Below are 19,147 nucleotides of genomic sequence, written 5' to 3'. Positions count from 1 at the left end.
CATTTAGCAACCCGGGTTCAATCCCGGTCTGCTGTGGCAAATGTGTTGATGCGATTTGTCAATGTAAATGGCTGCACATTTCTGTTAATTGTACATTAACATTGTTCTGAATAATATTCCACATTAAAAATGACAACTGCATGTTGCCCTTACCACCTTCTTAGTGTACCGTACTTTATTTTGATAATATTTATGCATATAAAACGATTCAGATGAAACGCTTCCATTTATATATGTGTTTGTATTATTATCAGCTCTTCTCAGAAGTTATAAAGCGTAAATGATTAACGATACGAAATTTAGTTATTGAGATATATAACAAGGACGCCATACGTACGATGTTTTCGTTAAGGTTTCAAAATGTATTACTTTATTTATTCGTGTCAAGGCTCATGGTTAACAGCTACCTCATGCTTATCATTCAATACAAAAAGTCACAAAAATTGCTTAATTATTGCCAGTCACGCAGGTACTGATAAGCCTCCTTTCCAAGGAAGAAGTGAACCCCAACTCGCTAGTGTGAAAAAAATGTATAATTTTCATTAAGCGTCCAATTGCACCCCAGTAAGACGCTTGTGGTATGTTTGACCGGATATAAACAGCCATCCGATTTGAAAAAATACTGGTTTGAATATTGTCTATGGATACCTTATGTTCGATAAAACACACGTTCGTACGTATGGTATCATCGATCCGAGTGCAGGTCAGGTTCAATTCATTAAAACCCTCTACAGAAACATACACTTTACAGACTGTGAAGAATATGAAGTTGGCCATTTTCATTTTTATCAAAATGTTTACAACTTAAAAATTTAGGATTTTGTTTCCAAACAAAAAGTAAGTTTAATAGTATATGGGGAATCGTTGGCCCTACAAAAGGGAGATAATCGTTGCAGTCATTCATCGCCATACTCCTGACTTTCCATTAATTAAGATTTTTGAATTGTCAATCAATGACATCACTCGCATAAGTTGAGTTTTTAATTATGATTGAATAAATTTCAGTAAAAGTTCAATTGCAGTTTAATTGAAATAAACTAGTGCCTACATAAATATTCGGCCATGAAAATGACATCAGTGGTAATGTCAAAACAAAATGATCATCAGCCAAAAATAAATAAGATAAACATTTTTAAAGGGACTGTTTTTTACCGAAGATATAAGTCTTAAACATTTGGCCAATAGTTGACGGTTGTGTTCAGCTAAGTGTTTCAAAGAAAACGAAACAGCCACTTTGTGTATTGATCAAATGTTAACATGTTTGTGATAAGCTTAATGGAATATACTATATCAAACACGGTGGTTTCAGCATGAGAGAGCGACACTGTCCATCGGTTCGACGACGTTATTGCATATCTGAGATTCTTTTAGGGACTTTCACTGGCGATATGGAAGCTTTTTCTTTTGTTAAAATGATTTTCATCACTTTCTGTAGATAAACACTTACTACCTTTGAGAGTGTAAGCCGCATTTGGTATTTCATGAAATGTAAAATATCGTCACCATTTGAAATAAACTGTTATGTATAATTTAATATTATTTTACTTATACTGGTTGTAAGGAGGCATTGTATTTTACCTGTGTCCGCATTGTGAATTAAAACATCATAACAAACACTCGCACATAGTTTTATGCTTCCTAAGTAATCAATTCAGAACACTAAAATAGGCCGTGAATAAGCAACATTTCCATAGTCTCTTAAATACAGACATTTTATGACACAGCTAGAAATAAGGCTGACATTGATACAATCAGAATCATAACTCCGAAATGGAAATTTCCATTTATCAGGCTTTAAATAATACGTGTAATACGGTGACTTTATGCCAATCCATCCTGCATTTTCTAAATGACGATGTCTTTATTCATGAGATGCTGAATGTTTTTGATTCCAATAAATAATAATAAATAAATATATATATATATATATATATATATATATATATATATATATATATATATATATATATATATATATATATTATATATATATATATATATAAATGCTTTATTTGATTCCACTAGAATGCCCAAGTTAAATGCAAACCCTTCGCATAACGTCGATAAACTAGACTTGAGAGAGCAAATTAATTTGATATACTTGTTGAACGCGTCCACAACTCTGTTATTTTTGTGAAAAGAGAAAGCTACATAAGCTGGTGCTATTCTGCTACTGCTACAGTTGATATTTCTGTTAGTGACCAGTCTCTTTTAACCGAACAATTTGGTTCATCGGTGTTTTCTTAGCGTATGTGCTAAATATGTTTTATCCACATGCTCGGTCTGTGGAATTCAACAACATTCGTGAGTTTTTGAATCAACGGGTCATATGTACTTGAGTGGTTTTAGTAACCTTTTCCGCTCCTTTCACTTGCTTCCTGCTACAAGTTGACGTATGTAAAGCACGGTCTTTGATCTACCTTGTAAACTGGTTTCTAATCGGGGACATATAAATATTAACAGATTGAAAGCTACCTCCTCACTTCCAATACATATGGAATTCATTGCCGCAATCCTCCGATGTCTTTTAACCATCTAAAATGACAGACAAATACATAAGTAATTCTATTTTACAAATGTTCCCCAGATAATTAAGAGGAAAGGCTCGAACTTCGTGAAGCAGAAAACGCCGTATAATTGTTAGTACGAATCTCAGACTGGATAACGGAGTAAAATAAATAAACAAACTTAAAGACGCAACCGCTGTAAGCGAAATACCTTGTTACGGAACTTGCATAAAGATGTCGTTTCTTATAAACCTTGAAGTTGTATTATATTTTACATATACCAACAGCTAGTGGAGCTCTTTGTGTTTATTATTTCCAACAGTACTTCAATGTGACATCCATGTTAACAATAAGCAACTGACAATTAATTTATTGAGAACTGTAGTTTAATTGTGTATTGAAACTACAGTGGTTTTTAAATACCTCTATGAAATGCCAACAACAGGTTGCGGAGGGATTAACATCTTTAAGATTATGCAGAATACATCAAGGAACATCTCTAAATTCCAGGGCACTCAAAAAACTAAGTCTGATATGAAGACAGATATAAATTTCACTCTGGCTCATTTGTTGCTGTTGATTAGTGACGACAATTAACTAGCATGGCCTTTATTGCGGTTATTTTTTTCTTCTGTTCTTATTGTCGTTGTACAAAATATGGTATTCACAGCATTAACATTGACCCAAAACAATGTTTCTTGTCTTCTATTCATAGCATTAAAGTTTAATAGCATTGTTAAAGCATATATAATTAAAAGTAGATGGTCCTGACTGAAAATAACCTGTGGACGTTAAACTTAGAAAATGCTGTAATACATCTGATTTAAATTTAGTAAAATGGTACCAACGTTTCAAGAGTAGTTGTTTATAGTTTTGTTTCGATGAAGAAACTACAAGGTGTTTCACAATGTCGACGGACTGCTTTATAAGTGATATCGCTCAATAACCGGACAGTTTCAATATTGACAAGTCACTCAATATCCTCGGTACGCAATTATAGACTGCAATTCCGGATGTGAAAGAATTGCAGCAAAATTAAAAAAGATGAATTTCATTCCAGGCATAATCCCCTACATCTGTTCCCGGACGCAAGTGGAGTAAAGGGTAAACTACCACCGGAAACGCATTGTCTGTAAGAAAATTCGTAAGTGCGGCTACGGCATTCGCGTATTCATGAAAATTGGCTTCACGTCTTCTAATTTATCCATGGCTTTATTTTTTGCTATTAATTTATGATCTTCTTTGATAACACAAAGTTGTTAATCAGCACGAGTACGTGCTTTAAACTATAGATTATATAAATAATTTAAATGGTATTTTCTTTATTTACTCTTATTGTCTCTCAGCCGTTGTCTTCGCTCGATAATATGCATCTTATACAACTGTTCACTTAATACACTTAATACAATACGTATAGTAAATATTTGATGAACTTAAACGTGAATGTTCAAGCACGTTTCTCACTAAACAGTGCAAGTTTAGTTCTGTACAAACAAGGATACGGATTCATTTGAATGAAGTCCTTGGACCTATGATCCCTATTTAAATATTAAACAAATGCTTATTGCATATTGCCGCAAACAGATTCGTTACATGAATGTGTATGTAACAAATTATTATTAGGAATTTGAGTACATAACATGTTGGAAAATATTAAAGCAAAGTGTTCAAACGCATATTTCACTCCTTTATATTGTCACAATGTTAGATGACATGCGTCAAGAGCTCGTAATCACAGGCTCTCCGTAAATAACACGCTTAGCAATTACTAAAGCCAGACATTTCGGTAAATAATGAAATGGGTAAAGGATTTTGGATGGTGACAAGATCAGATTACTCACAATGTTTCATTACATAAAGAGTATTCTCAGAGAAGTCATAGCATACACAGCACAATTGGTGGTCCGTCCATTTGAAAACAAATATGTTAAATAGCAATTTCGTTACATTGTAGGCTTCATTAAAATCACTTCGTTGGGAATATATTTAATGGTTGACGGTGGGATTTTTTGAACACATAACATGCGAAATATTGCAAAGATAATGCATTTAAAAAACACTATTTTTAAAACAACCCAAGCAACAAAAGATAACTAGTCATGAAAGGATAAATATTTCATTTGTGTTCATACTTGCACGAAGACGTCTGTTGTGATTCTACATCACTTTTATTCAAGGTGTGAAACACGTTTCATTGTCGACAAAACTTCAACAATATTATCTAATTTATTCAAGCGGTTGTAAACTACAATCTATTAACTATTAATGACAATACATTTATCCAGACAAACAAACCCAATAATATGTAAAATTATTCTTACATAATTAAATTCAAGCACCATGGCTGTTCTAATAAAATAACTCAAAAGAGCATATATTCTTTCTTTTTGCATAAGCTGTACTGACTTACACAATAAATTAAATTAAACAGCTGAAGTTCGATACTCCTTGCATTATCATTTAATATGATTAAGCTTAGCTTTACATATGACCAATTAGCCAAGATACAGCCTCCCTTTTAAAGTCCTTTCCCTTATGGCTAACTCATCCATTGCCTCATATTTGCACAAGAGGGCATCTAGCGATCTGTGGACATATGATTTAAGGCATTTGTGATAGATGTTGATGGATGTCAAATATTAAGTAATGCAGAATGATCGTATTACTAAAGGATTTAAATTGTGAACATATCTGGATTTAAACATAAACTAAAAGTAACTGTTGCCAGCTTGAAACAGATAGGGATTTGACAATACATATCATTCATCTAATAATCCTGGTATTGGTTTCATGGAAAGTTCTTCGTACAGAAAAGGACTCTCTGGTAAAGTTCTTAATTTCTTATGACCAACTGATCCGCTGTCTGACATTTGCACAAGAGGGCATCTAGCGATCTCTAAAAATATGATATATGGCGATTGTGATGGATAAATATGTAATTTAATCGATGGATTAATCGGCTTTTATTAAACTACTCTCGTTCTGTTATTTGATTGTGTCGTGTACTCTTGTATCCGTAGGGACGTCAAATATTAAGCAATGGGGAATAATTGTAATCCTAAAGGATGGAAATTCTAGAAATATCTCAATATGTATGCCAGCTAAGAACAAATAATGTAAAACAGTCATTATACTAAATAACGATGTCGCTTTGTGAGACAAAATAACTGCGACGAACGATCAATTTGTCTTGCTCAGTGCGGCACAAAGTCGGTACTGGGACCATTTATATTGATATATGTCGGTTCAAAGGAAAGATCTACGAAGTTCTGCGTTACATCATCAACTAACATAATTGTATAAAGCCGTGTATTAGAAATTTCGTTTAACACAACCCTCATGAAAATCCCAAGACAGCCATCAATAAAAAAGTCAAACTAAATATTTACATTTACAAGATTGTGTTCTAACCACTTGTTGATTAGACGCAGTATAATCGAATCATATGGCTGTTTCTATACACAGAAATATGCACATAAGAAACAATTCATACCAAACAAATCCTTGATAATGTTTTTCCTTACAAGTTCATGTCGCACATCAGAGCGGAAGTAAAACAACGAGCGGTACATTGCGCATGCCATCGTGTGCAATAAGGATACCAATCTGACTGCCAAATTTGGGCTTTATCACCTCTCAAGTTTGGCAAAGAGCTGAATAGTGATCCTGGCCATTCTATGTGGAGGCATCATCATCATCATCATCATCATCATGAGTACTGTGTGTCTTCATTGAGTTGGCAAGAAGATTTGGTAACCCTCTTTTTTTCCGCTGCAGTTTGTTCATATCGGTTGTTCTACATTTTGGATTAAATAAGATCATGCAACAATGCTTTGCGTCATTGGACAGGTATATTTTCACCATTCAAAGTATATTATGTTTGAACATAATCTAAATTAAGCAAAGAAATACGATTTTGAAGAGATTAATAGTTAAAACGGAAATGATACGAGTCAAACAAAAACGTTTACATGGAGAAATTCATTTTTACTTGTATATACATGCATATATATATGCGGCTTTGTATATAATATATATATTTCATATGAAGATAATATGATTTGGATTGTTTATTGGACATTTTGACGTAATTATGTAGGGTAGGTAGCTATTGAAAATCGAATCAGTTTAGGTTTGCCTAATACGTATGTACAATTTATCATTAAATTGTTACGTAGAAAGGGCACCATTGATTGTAGTTTAGAAACAAAACCAAGCTTTGCTGCATCATTGTATATAGGTTTATTTGCGTGTATCTTTTTTTTACTTGACCTAATAATTTTCATGAACTTGTTAGATTTATAGATATACAAAACCACTAGATAACGGATAATCGCGTATTTCGAAACTATAGTTAGCTGCTGTCAGTCATATCAATGTAACGCCTTCAATAATTAATGCATTCGGTGAAACTGAACGTGACTATTAAGGAAATAATCAATTTCAAACCGTTAGTTTTGAGGAAATCGATTGTCTGCTTTCAACCTTGTCTGTATAAAATATTGTTTAATGTTGTTTTTTCTGTGTCACAGCACGCACCTAGCCAATGGCATCAGAGAGACATTAAAGCCCAACTCCATGTTTTGACCAGTATATTTGTATCAATTTACGAATTAAGCAATAAATCACTGGTTGTATCAGACCTCTGAAATACCTTTGATGACATTTAAATATCCTCCTCTTTTTGTTTATCTTTCAATATAAAAACAGTGCCTCTGTTTTCGCTGGATACGAGCCAACATCCTGCCCAGGAATGAGTCCTTGCCAATCGTCATAAAGTAGATTTGCTGCAGCAATATGGTCATCGACGATAAGGTATAAGTCTGTATCATCCGCATAAAGGCGATCACAAGACCTTATTTCCTGCAAAATTAAGAGAAAGAAACAGACAAATAATAGAGCATTATGGAACGCCAGCTGTTGGAGATACAGTTTCCGATTGAGTATCCGTTAGAAAAAAACACATTATTTTCGTTCGCTAAAAGAATATGTAAAACATGCAAGTAATGCTTCCAAGATCCTTCTCCGCCGTAGTTTAAAATTATCTTTGTGCCAAACACGTTCAAACGATTGCTAAATGTCACATCAGACTGCCATGATAATATGATAACATGTCAAAGAGACTGCCTTCAGACAGAATACTAAAAAAAGTTTTTATAGTATTCTGTCTGAAGGCAGTCTTTTTTATTAAAAACATATATAGAGGCCTAATACAACCAGTAATTTATTCATTGATTCGTAAATTGATACAAATATACTGGTCAAGTTTTTTTTCAGATCTGATTGGACCTGAAGCGTGTTCTTATTCATTAACACATAACTGCGTCCACTTGATATGCTGATGTTTTTTAACGTTCTGCACTCACTTCGGGAACTTCTATTTTCTGTAGATCGTTAAGATTTACACATCTTTGTACGTTAAAATGAAATATATTTACACATTCTTTGAATATCACAGCGTTTCAATTTCACATCATTTCAAGAACTGACAAAATAAATGTGTATACATCATAATTTTGAATACACAATGAAGGATTTGTCACTTCCGGAAATCCATGTTATGTATGATACAGACACGGTTAAATGGCAAGTAATCGATTCCCCTACAGAGAGCTGCTTGAAAGTGGTTATTTCTTTCATGATCAGTTTCACTTAACGCCTTTTTTAAACAAAAACGCTTGAGAGAAGATAACAAGTTTCGAAACACGCTGGAATCTATAATATGGTGAATATGTATATTTTTTAGTATAACAATGTTCACCAAAATAACGAGTTAAAGTAAAAGAAATAAGGCAAAAACAAACTGATATTTTTTTTATTGACGGAGACAAGCTAGGTTTCTTTCAAAACAATCATCACTGGTGTTATTTTGACCTGCTGGATTTTAATTATGTTTTAGGAAATACGAAATGAATTCAACGTTAATCGTCAGATTTCGATTTCATGAGTGTTTAAGTTCCATGGGGTAGTCAGAGTGGTCTCCACGCGGGTTTCGGTGATTTCACAAGATGTAATGCTCATTGCACAACCGCTTGTTGTTGCACTTCCGCTCAGATGTGCGACATGACCCTTTATGGACATGAATATTTGGTTTTATTTGGTTTTATTTGGTATGCATTGTTTCTCAAATGTACATTTCTGTTTATAGATGGGGCCATATGGTTCCATTACATTGCGTCTATATGCCGGCATATTGTAGGTATGCAAACTAGACCATGTATATATTCAGTTTGAATGTCATAAGAGATGTCATAAACGGAACTATTAATAAAATAAAACTTGACTGATGATGTAACGCAGACCTTCGCCAATATTTTCTTTGAAAATCAAACAGCACAATAAATGGTACAAGTGACGACATTTTTTCAGAGCTTGGCAACACAATTTGATATTATTCCTAACAATTATTTTGTCTCACAAAGCGACACCATTATTTAGTAGTATTACATACTGCATATACAAATCCATTTCTGTTCCAAGTTGGCAGCAGTCAATGTATAAATTCAGATATTACATGAATTGTCATCCTGGAGGAATATGATCATTTATATTGCTAATGTTTGACGTCCCTACAGACACATCAGCACACGACACAATTAAATACCAGGGCCAGAATAATTGAATAAAAGCCGAGTAATTTGTGGATTTGTTTACATTTATTCATTGGCGTATCCATCACAATTGCCATAAATCATATGTCCAGAGATCGCTAGATGCCCTCTTCTGCAAATATCAGACAGCGGATGAGTAAGCCTTGAGGAGGAATACTTTACAATTGAGGGCCCTATCTTGGCGCGTTGGTTATATGTAATGAAACAATCAATCACTTGGCTACTGAGCAGAATCATATTAAATAGTATTGTAAATAGTATTGAACTACAACTGTTTGTTTCAATTCGTTGTGTGTGTGTCATTACAGTATTTGTTAAGAAGACGTCTATAAGCTCTTTTGAGATAATTTAATAGGAACATACATACTACATTACATTGCTTATGCACATGCGGTTATTGCATACACTTACTTAATTTGGTTTGTTTGACAGAAATATTTAATTTTCATTATTAATAAACAAATTGTTAGTAGTTTTTGGCATAAATACTTGAAGAAATTAAATTGTATTTATGACGTTTCGTCAATAATGAAATGTGTTTAACATCTGTCAGCAGGGCAAAGCAGGGTCATCTTAGACTTCCTTGTACATGATATGTACCAATATAAATAAAATACTTGAATGTTGATATAGATAAACAACAGTGATTTTCTTTGGTTGCATAAAACATTGTTTTTGTTTAGTTTAACATAAAACCATTGCAATATTTCAAATGTTATGTGATTCAGAGAGTATTCAAGATTCTTCTTTAAATATTTAACATTATTTATGTAGCTTTTTACGGTATGGTACAAAAGGATTTAAATACAATGCTGATAAAGTAATTTCTTTGTACATTTTGCATCATTCCCAAACAGATGACCACATGTCTAATTAATACATGTGTTACAAGATATCAAATTCGAATACCTCAATGACAACGGTGACAATACATTGAGAGTGCTAGTTTCGTTATGTCCGACAGAGCTCTAAAGTTATGGAACATTATGAGTAATATAATCTTCTAATCATCCAAAATATATTACCCAAAAGAGTAAACAAGAAAAAGACCATTCAAACTGTTTACCTAATCTATAGTTTAGAACACGTACTTGTGCAGATTTCTATTTTTGCATTATTTTTCATTGAAAGAACAGCGTTTCAAACTAAAAGTAAAGAAATGAACAATTAAAACACAATATCATCGAATCCAAGTATGGTAATACTACCCGAGTCTTAAAGCAGTGAACTTAGGGCACCTCGGTTACGATAAAATCTTAACGACAGTGCGTTTCCGGTAAAAGTGTATATTTTACTGCCTTTCCCCACTTGCTTCCGGGAACAGATGTAGTGGCGCATGCCTGCAATGATCGACAATTGATCTTTTTAAATTTAGCCACAATTATTTCCCTTCCGGTTTTGGAGTCTATAATTGTGTGCTTGGGAAATTGAGCGGTTTGTCATTATAGAAAATGTCAGGCATGTAACCGATATCACTACAATAATAACGCAGTCCGTCGACAATATCACGAAAGAACTTTCATTTTTCTATCAAAACAAATACATTCAGCTTCAGTTGACAATAAGTTGTCCAATTTTACTATGTTAGACCAGATATCATTAAGAATTTTCTTATTTGAACACATGTTAGTTTTGATCAGGACCATCGGTTTCCAAGACTTATGATTTAACAATATAATAAAACTTTAATAGCATGTATATAATACAAAATCATTTTGGGGCCTTCATGCTGTAAAACATTTGTATAACGAAAATGAGAAATAGAAGAAGTAAATTACAGCAACATGACATGTTTGATCTCCTTATTTGAATTGTATTTACAAGTTTTAACCTTTCAATGAGTCTCCCAGTCTCATTAACGATATAGAAAAAAAATCTTTGCTAGTTAATGTCGGCACTAAATTAACATCAACAAATGAGCTAGTGTCATCTAGACATCATCTTATCCGGCAAAATTTTGAAGATGTATTTCTGTATCTGGCATTTCATAAAGGCAAACATAGTTTTACTACATAGGGAGAGAGTTATCCCAACACGCAGAATATCCGTATGCTGTAATGGAATGTAGACAGTGCAGTTTAAATGTTAAAGGAGTTGTAGAGTCAATGGGAAAATACGATTTTCTAATAAATACAGGTTTTATATCATGATTATTTGTGACGATGGTTTTTTTTTGACACACTGATCATGAAATGTGACAGGTAAATTAACGTGTAATACAGCTTATGCACTGGGCCATCTTTGACCGATGACGTAGGCGAGCTCGCGTTCCAATATCGCGAGAGTTAACCGCGCATGCGCAGTAAGCACCCATCTGTCAAAATGGCTTATATGGACAACAATAACGCCGATAGTTCAAATAATTACGAAGATTCTTCGTCTGATGATGAAAACCAATTGAATTTAGATGATTTAAACATACAGGCATATCGCTTTGAACCGCAGCGAGATACAGACGACGAGAATTCCGAAACTGATGGGGATACTGACGAAGAAAGTTTGCAAGATCATAGTATTATTGGAAATGATCGAGTTGGCAACGTTGGAGCCTGGTGCCTATGCGGATGTTGTTCAGATATGCAGAAAGAGATTGACTGTTTATGTTGCCGTGAATTGGTTGCAATAAATGGAAAGGAAAATAACGAACAAATTCAGCTTGATTGCATATGTAACCACCCGAAGTTCTCTACCCTCTGTCTGGATAGAGATGTTTTGGGAGTAGCAGCCATAACTGTATCTGCAATGATGGGAACATTTCTACCAGTGCCAGTAACTGACACGTATGTTTCAATGACAAAAAGAAAAACATTTAAATATTGAAAATAATACCACTATTATCATATTATTGATAAACCTGATTGAAATGCTAAAAAAATATTTTTAATGCTGAAAAAACTGGTTTACCTACATTTACCTTAAAATAACAGTAAATTTATTAGAGTACAGTTTAATTACTACAGCAAATTAATTAAAGGAAAACTTTAAATAATAATTTAAATTAATGCATATAAAACACATACTAAATAGTTCATGATTTTCCGTTAACCATTGGTTATTAAAAATGTTGTAATGCCCGTTTTAAGACGATGTTGATTTTTTTCGGTTGACGGCGTATAGACAATTTACGCTGTGGATCTATGGCAAATTGGGTCGACATAACAGAAGAGTGGTGCCAGCTTGTGTTGTAAACAAGGTTCGCCTACAGTTCCCTAACCTTGATGGAAGAGACAATTTTGTGGGGTTCGAAGAGGCAAACTGAGATTACTATTATTGTTGTGTACAGCAGTTTGAATTGGCATATAAATGTACAATTGAGAAATTTATAGGTGTATTCTTGAGGTCTTTGTGTAAACACATTAGGGCATTAATTAAGATAACATGTATGTTTCACTTTTAACAACCAGTTTCACAGAAAAGCAGTCAATGGATAGTCATAGCCTTTGCATGTTTTAGTTGGCATTGCTTTTGTAAAAAACCTTAGCTCGTAAAATTAAGAAATGTCTAAAATTACATGTTTGTATTGATTCCATGACACTCCTGTATAAAGTACAGCATCTTTTAAAACAGTCATCTTAAAATATTTTTGCTGAAAGTACTTCCAATAGGCTAGTCGCCATACATGTACAATGGTGATGTTCTAGGAAGTGGGTTTACCAACAATTTTGTTGTATTGTTTGAAAAAAATATTTGTCAAACAGAAGACACAATTAATGAGCTCAGCTTTGTGAAGAACATGTTGAATGTAAATAAATATGTTTTAGCACTGCATTGTTTTTTATTACTTGCAAAACGCTTTGAGGAAAGCAAAGGTAAAAATTTAACTCCGGACATTTATGTTATATGACTATTGATAATGGATCTTGACCCACTGACATCGAATATGGTACGAGAATATCTACTGCTCACGGGCAACCTAACCCTGAAGTTTCATGGTCATTCGTCACTCAAGTTAGGATGCCACTCATTCAAAACATTGTATTTACTATGTACTAGTAGCTCAAAAACATAAATATAAAATCCAACTTTCTACATTTAATCGTGTGTATATACAGATCAAGCAATCTTTGCTTACAGCTACTATTGTAATGAAAATGACAATCACATTTTAGATGAAGCATAAATTAATGATAATATTTAAAACCAGTAAAAAGCAAAACTTAACATTATAAAATTAACAAGATAAACAAAATCCATAGCAGAATGCAATAACAAATAACATGTAAGTCATAATGAATCCGAGGTCATAATCATTTTCCAAATCGAGAGACTCGACCTTGAACTATGATCTCTTTTCTTGGTTTTTCATTCCTACTGATGTTCGGTGGGAGCGATCTTCTGTTGGGCCGTGTGCAATTTAATTTTTCAGTTTCTAGCGTTTTTTCCATCAAAATTTCTAAATATTCATATGACTTTTTCTCATACATTTTCTTCGCAATCCATGATTTGGAAAGTTTGGAAAATTCTGTTCTAAACCGTTTCTCCCCTTTCCTGCTTCCTGTTTTTACTGTTGCCTGCGCCCTGTTTACATTATGGTTATGGTCAAGGGCAGCCAGCTGGGTTCTTGCTATCATGCCTTCCAGGCTGTAATGGATCCGCTTCTGCATGTACTTCAGCAGCAAAGCACGATAGCTTTCCAAAGCACCAGTATGACAAAATAGAGTTAACTGTCTGATATCTTTAACCAACAGCTTGTTGGTTACAACATTTGTAAGTGCCTGGTGCTCTGGTGACTGCATCTTTAGCCATTTCGTTTTTCTTTCAACTGTTGGCTCTAGCCGTCCATGGCAACATTCTGTGACATGATGTCCAGGAAATACATGGCGGTTACACACATGATGGACGATGGATAGCCACTTTTCCACCAACACATCTCCATTTCCATCACATGTGGCACAGCACCACCATAGGTGATTCACCACCGACTTAATCCAAGTTGAAAGCCTCTCGCAACCTTTTTGCTTACTTTTCTTGCTAAGTTTTTTCCCAACTGATTTGGCAAGATGCCATACATCAAACTGATGATTTATATCAGGCCATTTGTCAGTCAGGTATTTCCTTATTTGCACATGGCGGTCCGTAGCCAAAACATCAACAGTAACTTCATTGTCTTGAAGATGACCAAGGCATTTTTCCAAACCATGTTTCTCCATGTGGACAGAGCTGCTGGTTTCTGTACACTGAGTTACATGGAAACCTAAAATGACATTTGTTTGAATGTCCATCACCGTGTAGGTTCCATACTTGGCAGAAAATCCAGGGCTATCACATATGCCATCACCAGCTAAACACACTCTTTTTCCTTTAAATGTTTCTAACAATTCAGACTGGTGTGAATTCCAGGCATCATTTACAAGTCTGAAGAGGTGAGACGACTGAATGGCATTGTAAGAGGTTCTGTGCAAGAAGCGTAAGCCAAGAAGTGCTGCAAACTGTGTGAGCACACTATAGTTCTGGCCACTGAACAAGGCTGCAGCAGCAATCTGTAGATTTCCATGAGGAAATCTCCCAGATGATTGCTGTGTACTCCATTGAAAGTCATGGAAGTTAGAACACTGGAAATACACAGTCAGAGATGATCCTTTCATGTAAGTGTTTGTAATCATGCATTGTTTGTCACACTTGATGCAACGAACACCAGCTAGAAGTTCATTCAAACACTGGCAATAAACAATAAAACTACTTTCATTCAAGTCTTCTACAGACAAAGAACTTCCTGAGCTTGAACTGGTGATTTCCTCGGTCGCAGGTTCAAAGGTTGGATCACACTTTTCATCATCAACACACATTTCTGACTCGTCCGAGGTCAACTCAAACTCGAGATCTGTGGAGTCCAGTAGGTGAACTGAGCTGATGTCAAGTTGCGGAAGTTCACACAGTTTCCGCGACTGTGTAGACATCTTGGGGCGAGCTGGTGAAGACATCTTGGGGTATATGAATGGTCAATAGATATACTGGCGGGGTCACACTGGGTGGAACTGTCAACTGGTTGATCCTCTGTCTGTGTTTCAGCATGCTGGGCAATATAACATGTCTGTGTGCTGGCGTCCACCATGGCCCTTCGAGGCATCTGAAAATAAGTTATTTACAATGATCAACCAATATGCCTATACATGAGTATGCAACTGAATCCACATGATTCTGTCAAGAAATCTGCCAATGTTGCAGTTTGTTAACATGAACCTAAAACTGTCAATTTTCCAGTACTAAATAAAGCACCACAGAATGCCAAGAATGCACCAGATTGCAACAATTTTTTTCCGAGGGGACATGTCCCCGACCCCCCCCCCCCCCTGCACAATTATGAATTCACATAAATTGAGGGCTAGCTATGCCCCTGGTCATGACAAATGCAGTGAAGGATATGCATCAGCAAGTAGTTACTCCCATTAAGTAAGTGAGGCAAAAACTTGATAAGAATTAGCGCTCCACACAGAGTTTCAATTTTTATACACGACCCAAAATACTCTTAATTTTATCCTTTCATAATATAGCCCCAAAGCAAATGTTTTTATCGACAATGAGCTAAATCTTAATTTCTGGCTATGAATGCATCATGTTAATTTAAAAAGATGAGTAGCCATCTGATACTCTACATTTTTTTTATACTAATAGAGTTCTTTAATCTGCACTTTCACAGATTTACCATTTGACAACTTTTTTATAATTGTCTTGGAATGAGCAAATTTTTGTATTTTTGCAAACCAGTATTAAAAGAGTGCTGACAACAAATCATATCGCAGATATTCATTTTTAGATCAAACATTCATATTTTATGCATTTTTCTTAAAGCTGCACTCTCACAGATTGAACGTTTTGACAACTTTTTAATTTTTTTCTTGGAACGAGCATTTTTTGGCGAAAATCCATGGAAACCAGTTATATAAAAAGTCATAAAACATAAATATCGAAAGTAAATATGAAAGCATGCGATCTGATCTTTTGTCAGCAATCTTATATCATTGGTTTGCAGATAGTAATGCAAATATTTGCTCTTTCCAAGACAATAAATAAAAAAGTTGTAAAAATGGTAAATCTGTGAGAGTGCAGCTTCAAACCATTAGTAACGCTTTTAGCCATAAAACATCAATTTACGAACGGAAATATGAAAATCTGCTTACTGATCTATTGTCAGCAATCTTGTATCACTGCTGGTTTACAGATAGCTACGCAAAAGTTTGCTCATTCCAAGACAAAAAATAAAAAAGGTGTCAAAACGAGAGTGCAGTTAAAGAGAACAAAATAAATAATCAGAAAAAAATAGAGATTACAGTCTATGAAACGAACAATGATGTTTACATAAGTACAGTGTACAAAAGTATATCCAACACTTTTGTAAGAAATGTTTAGTCACTACATTTGTAGAGCAGTCTTATGTTTAGTTTTTTGGTCCATACCTTTCTTGGAACTTCTGAAGAAACAACTGGATGAGCTGGACTTGTACGATGGAGAACAGTGTTCGTCACATCTCCCAGAACATCACGAGAAGGACCCATCTGAAAAAGCAAGCCAAGAATTTTCATTTTAATGAATATCAAAGCAACAAATATATTGGTGGCATTGTGCATTCTTTATTCCATTTCATTTAAACAAAAAACTGCTGAAGCTGTCATCTCCTAAAGCTTGTTAAAATTCAGCTCAAAATTCCCTTTGAATGGAAAAGAAGGCATATACCAGTTAGAAATACCATATTATTAAGTTTAATCAAATGACATGCAGTAGTTTTCAAGTTATGCTATGGACCAAAAAATAACAAAGGGCAAAAGTAACAGTTCTTACGTTCTGCACTTTACCATCGTATCAAGTTAAATTAAATCCTTCCGTTTGTTTTCAAGTTATGCTCCGGACAAGAACAAGTGCAACCAACCAACCTACTGACCAACCACAAAGAGACTAATAACTACTCTCATACTTTTTTGTCAGGTATATTCAAAATCAATAAAGTAATCATACTTACATTTATATCTGCAATATTAAGATCAATTGAACCATACTATTTTAAATGTCAGGTTGATGCAAACAAACTAAATCAGTATGCAAAATGCTCAAAGTCAAACTATATTATACCAATGGCTTTTTCGGTACTGATGGAAGCTGACTCTCTGTATATACTGTGAGACGGGTAGGTTGACCATTGTGCTCTGCATTGGGACATTCACTGGACTGAAATGACACAATAAAACAACATGCAAATACAAGATCCCATTTGATCATGAGTGTAGGATGATATCCCCCCCGGATGAGTGCCCCCCCCCAGACATTAGCCCCTAAGACCATATCCCCCCCAGATGATAGCCCTCCCAGACAATAGCCCCCCCCCCCCCCCAGACAATAGCCCCCCTACATATATATAAATGACTTTACATATATACACTCTTTTAAATTTGCATATTCATAAAACTCATCAAACATAAAAAAAAGTATTATTTGACGTTCAATTAGACAAACAACTTTGATGTTTCCACCATGTGAATAGTATACTATTATGCAATTAATGTGTAAGGTCAATCAGTAATTATTAACTGGATTGCACTAAAACATCTTCAAAAGAAATAAAACATATAATGTCATTATCGCATTAAGGATTATCACCCTATTAAATAATTAAAGGTCAATGCAAATGACAATTAAAGGTGAGAACTTACTGACCAAAGATTATTAAATAAGTGCTTAGTCAACAAATAACAGAGAAAACAATTAACTTTTAAAATAATAAATGTCTCATTGTAAAATCACATGCTTTTTCCGTTTATTTTTCACTATTCATGATTTTTTTTCATTGATTTATGCCTTTGGGTTGTTTCATATTATAATAAAAATCATTGTTTTGCAAATTTGCTTAAATAAAATGGTTATAATATGCATTTTAATATTGGGGGGGGGATATCGTCCATTATTTCACTAAGACAGGGGGGCTATCTTCCGGGAGGGCTATGGTCCTAGGGGCTAATGTCTGGGGGGGCAATCATCTGGGGGGGATATTATCCGTACCTCTTTGATCATACATTCTATTGGCCTTTAAAAGTGATTTTAAACATTTTATGTATTAAAAGTAAAACATGGTAACATCACTTTACAGTAACTGAATGTGCTGTAATTCATTTAAATGAAATTGTGTACTGAAGTTTTATTTTCAAAGAGATCAAAGCTTAAAGGCAGGGCTCAACTGTTTAAACATGCAGATGGCAAGCACTAGATGTATATACCAGTATTGGGGCTTTTTCTAGGTTATTCTATATTATTTCATTATAAAGATTGCTGAATAAAAATAGCTTTAAAAAGTGTTTTTGACAAGATAAATAAATCATCATTTTTTTCAATCCAACGTATATTGAAACTAATTAAAAAAACATCAATTGTTACATGTCATTGCACATAAGTGTAGATATTCTTACATATATATAATTGCAAACTGATTTCAACTGAACCTCAAAGGCCCTGCAGAAAGGGCTCATTTTATGACATGCAACTGGACTAACCATAAAGTCACTTTTTAATTTTCATGTGCAGAAAAGTTTTATGGCCTACAGCTGGTCAAGTTTGTGTATATACAGAAGCAAAACATATGTTTTATGACATGCAGCTGGTCAGGACTGTCTGGACAGTGCAAAAACTAGTTGCTGGGGTAACTAGTACATATGTGATACAAGATTAGCTATGAAATGAATTAAAGTAATTATTAAGTTTAATGGTAAGTATTCTGTCTATTGAGGAAACAAACATTAGGCATATTGGTCATCAATCCAAGTCCAACTTCCAAGTCTTTACTCAATTTCCATTTATTCAATAAATATTTTCATGAAACAATTTTGTCAAGATATAATATTTTACATTTACAACAGCCTACTGTTTGTATTCAAATTAATTTGATAGTTAAAAAAGGTAAAAACATGTTTTAAGATAAAACAGCAGACTCCCTGATAATACAAATGACTATAATATTAAAAGAAAATCTGTCACTACAAAGAAATCAAATTGCAGTAAAAACAATATTTAATAAAGATCAAAGGATAATTTTGACTTTGGTTGATC

The 19,147-nt window shown here is 34.2% G+C and overlaps 1 protein-coding gene across 1 annotated transcript; it reads left to right on the top strand.

Moving 5' to 3' along the window:
• Window positions 1-11,440: 11,440 nt before the first annotated feature.
• On the top strand, window positions 11,441-12,377 carry LOC128244277 (uncharacterized). The gene is made up of 2 exons (XM_052962295.1): window positions 11,441-11,898; window positions 12,236-12,377. The coding sequence occupies exons 1-2, from the start codon at window positions 11,441-11,443 to the stop codon at window positions 12,375-12,377; spliced, it is 600 nt and encodes a 199-aa protein (XP_052818255.1).
• The last annotated feature ends 6,770 nt before the right edge of the window (window positions 12,378-19,147 follow it).

Source organism: Mya arenaria, chromosome 8, assembly GCF_026914265.1.
Source record: "Mya arenaria isolate MELC-2E11 chromosome 8, ASM2691426v1".
NCBI lineage: Eukaryota > Metazoa > Mollusca > Bivalvia > Myida > Myidae > Mya > Mya arenaria.
The sequence above is the reverse complement of the archived record's forward strand: the minus strand, read 5'-3'. Positions and strand labels throughout refer to the sequence as shown.

Excerpts from the sequence above, each read along its gene's own strand:
- LOC128244277 (XM_052962295.1), top strand. The coding sequence starts at position 11,441 with ATGGCTTATATGGACAACAATAACGCCGATAGTTCAAATAATTACGAA. Across the intron at positions 11,899-12,235 it reads CCAGTGCCAGTAACTGACAC|ACAATTTACGCTGTGGATCT; the intron begins GTATGTTTCAAT and ends GACGGCGTATAG.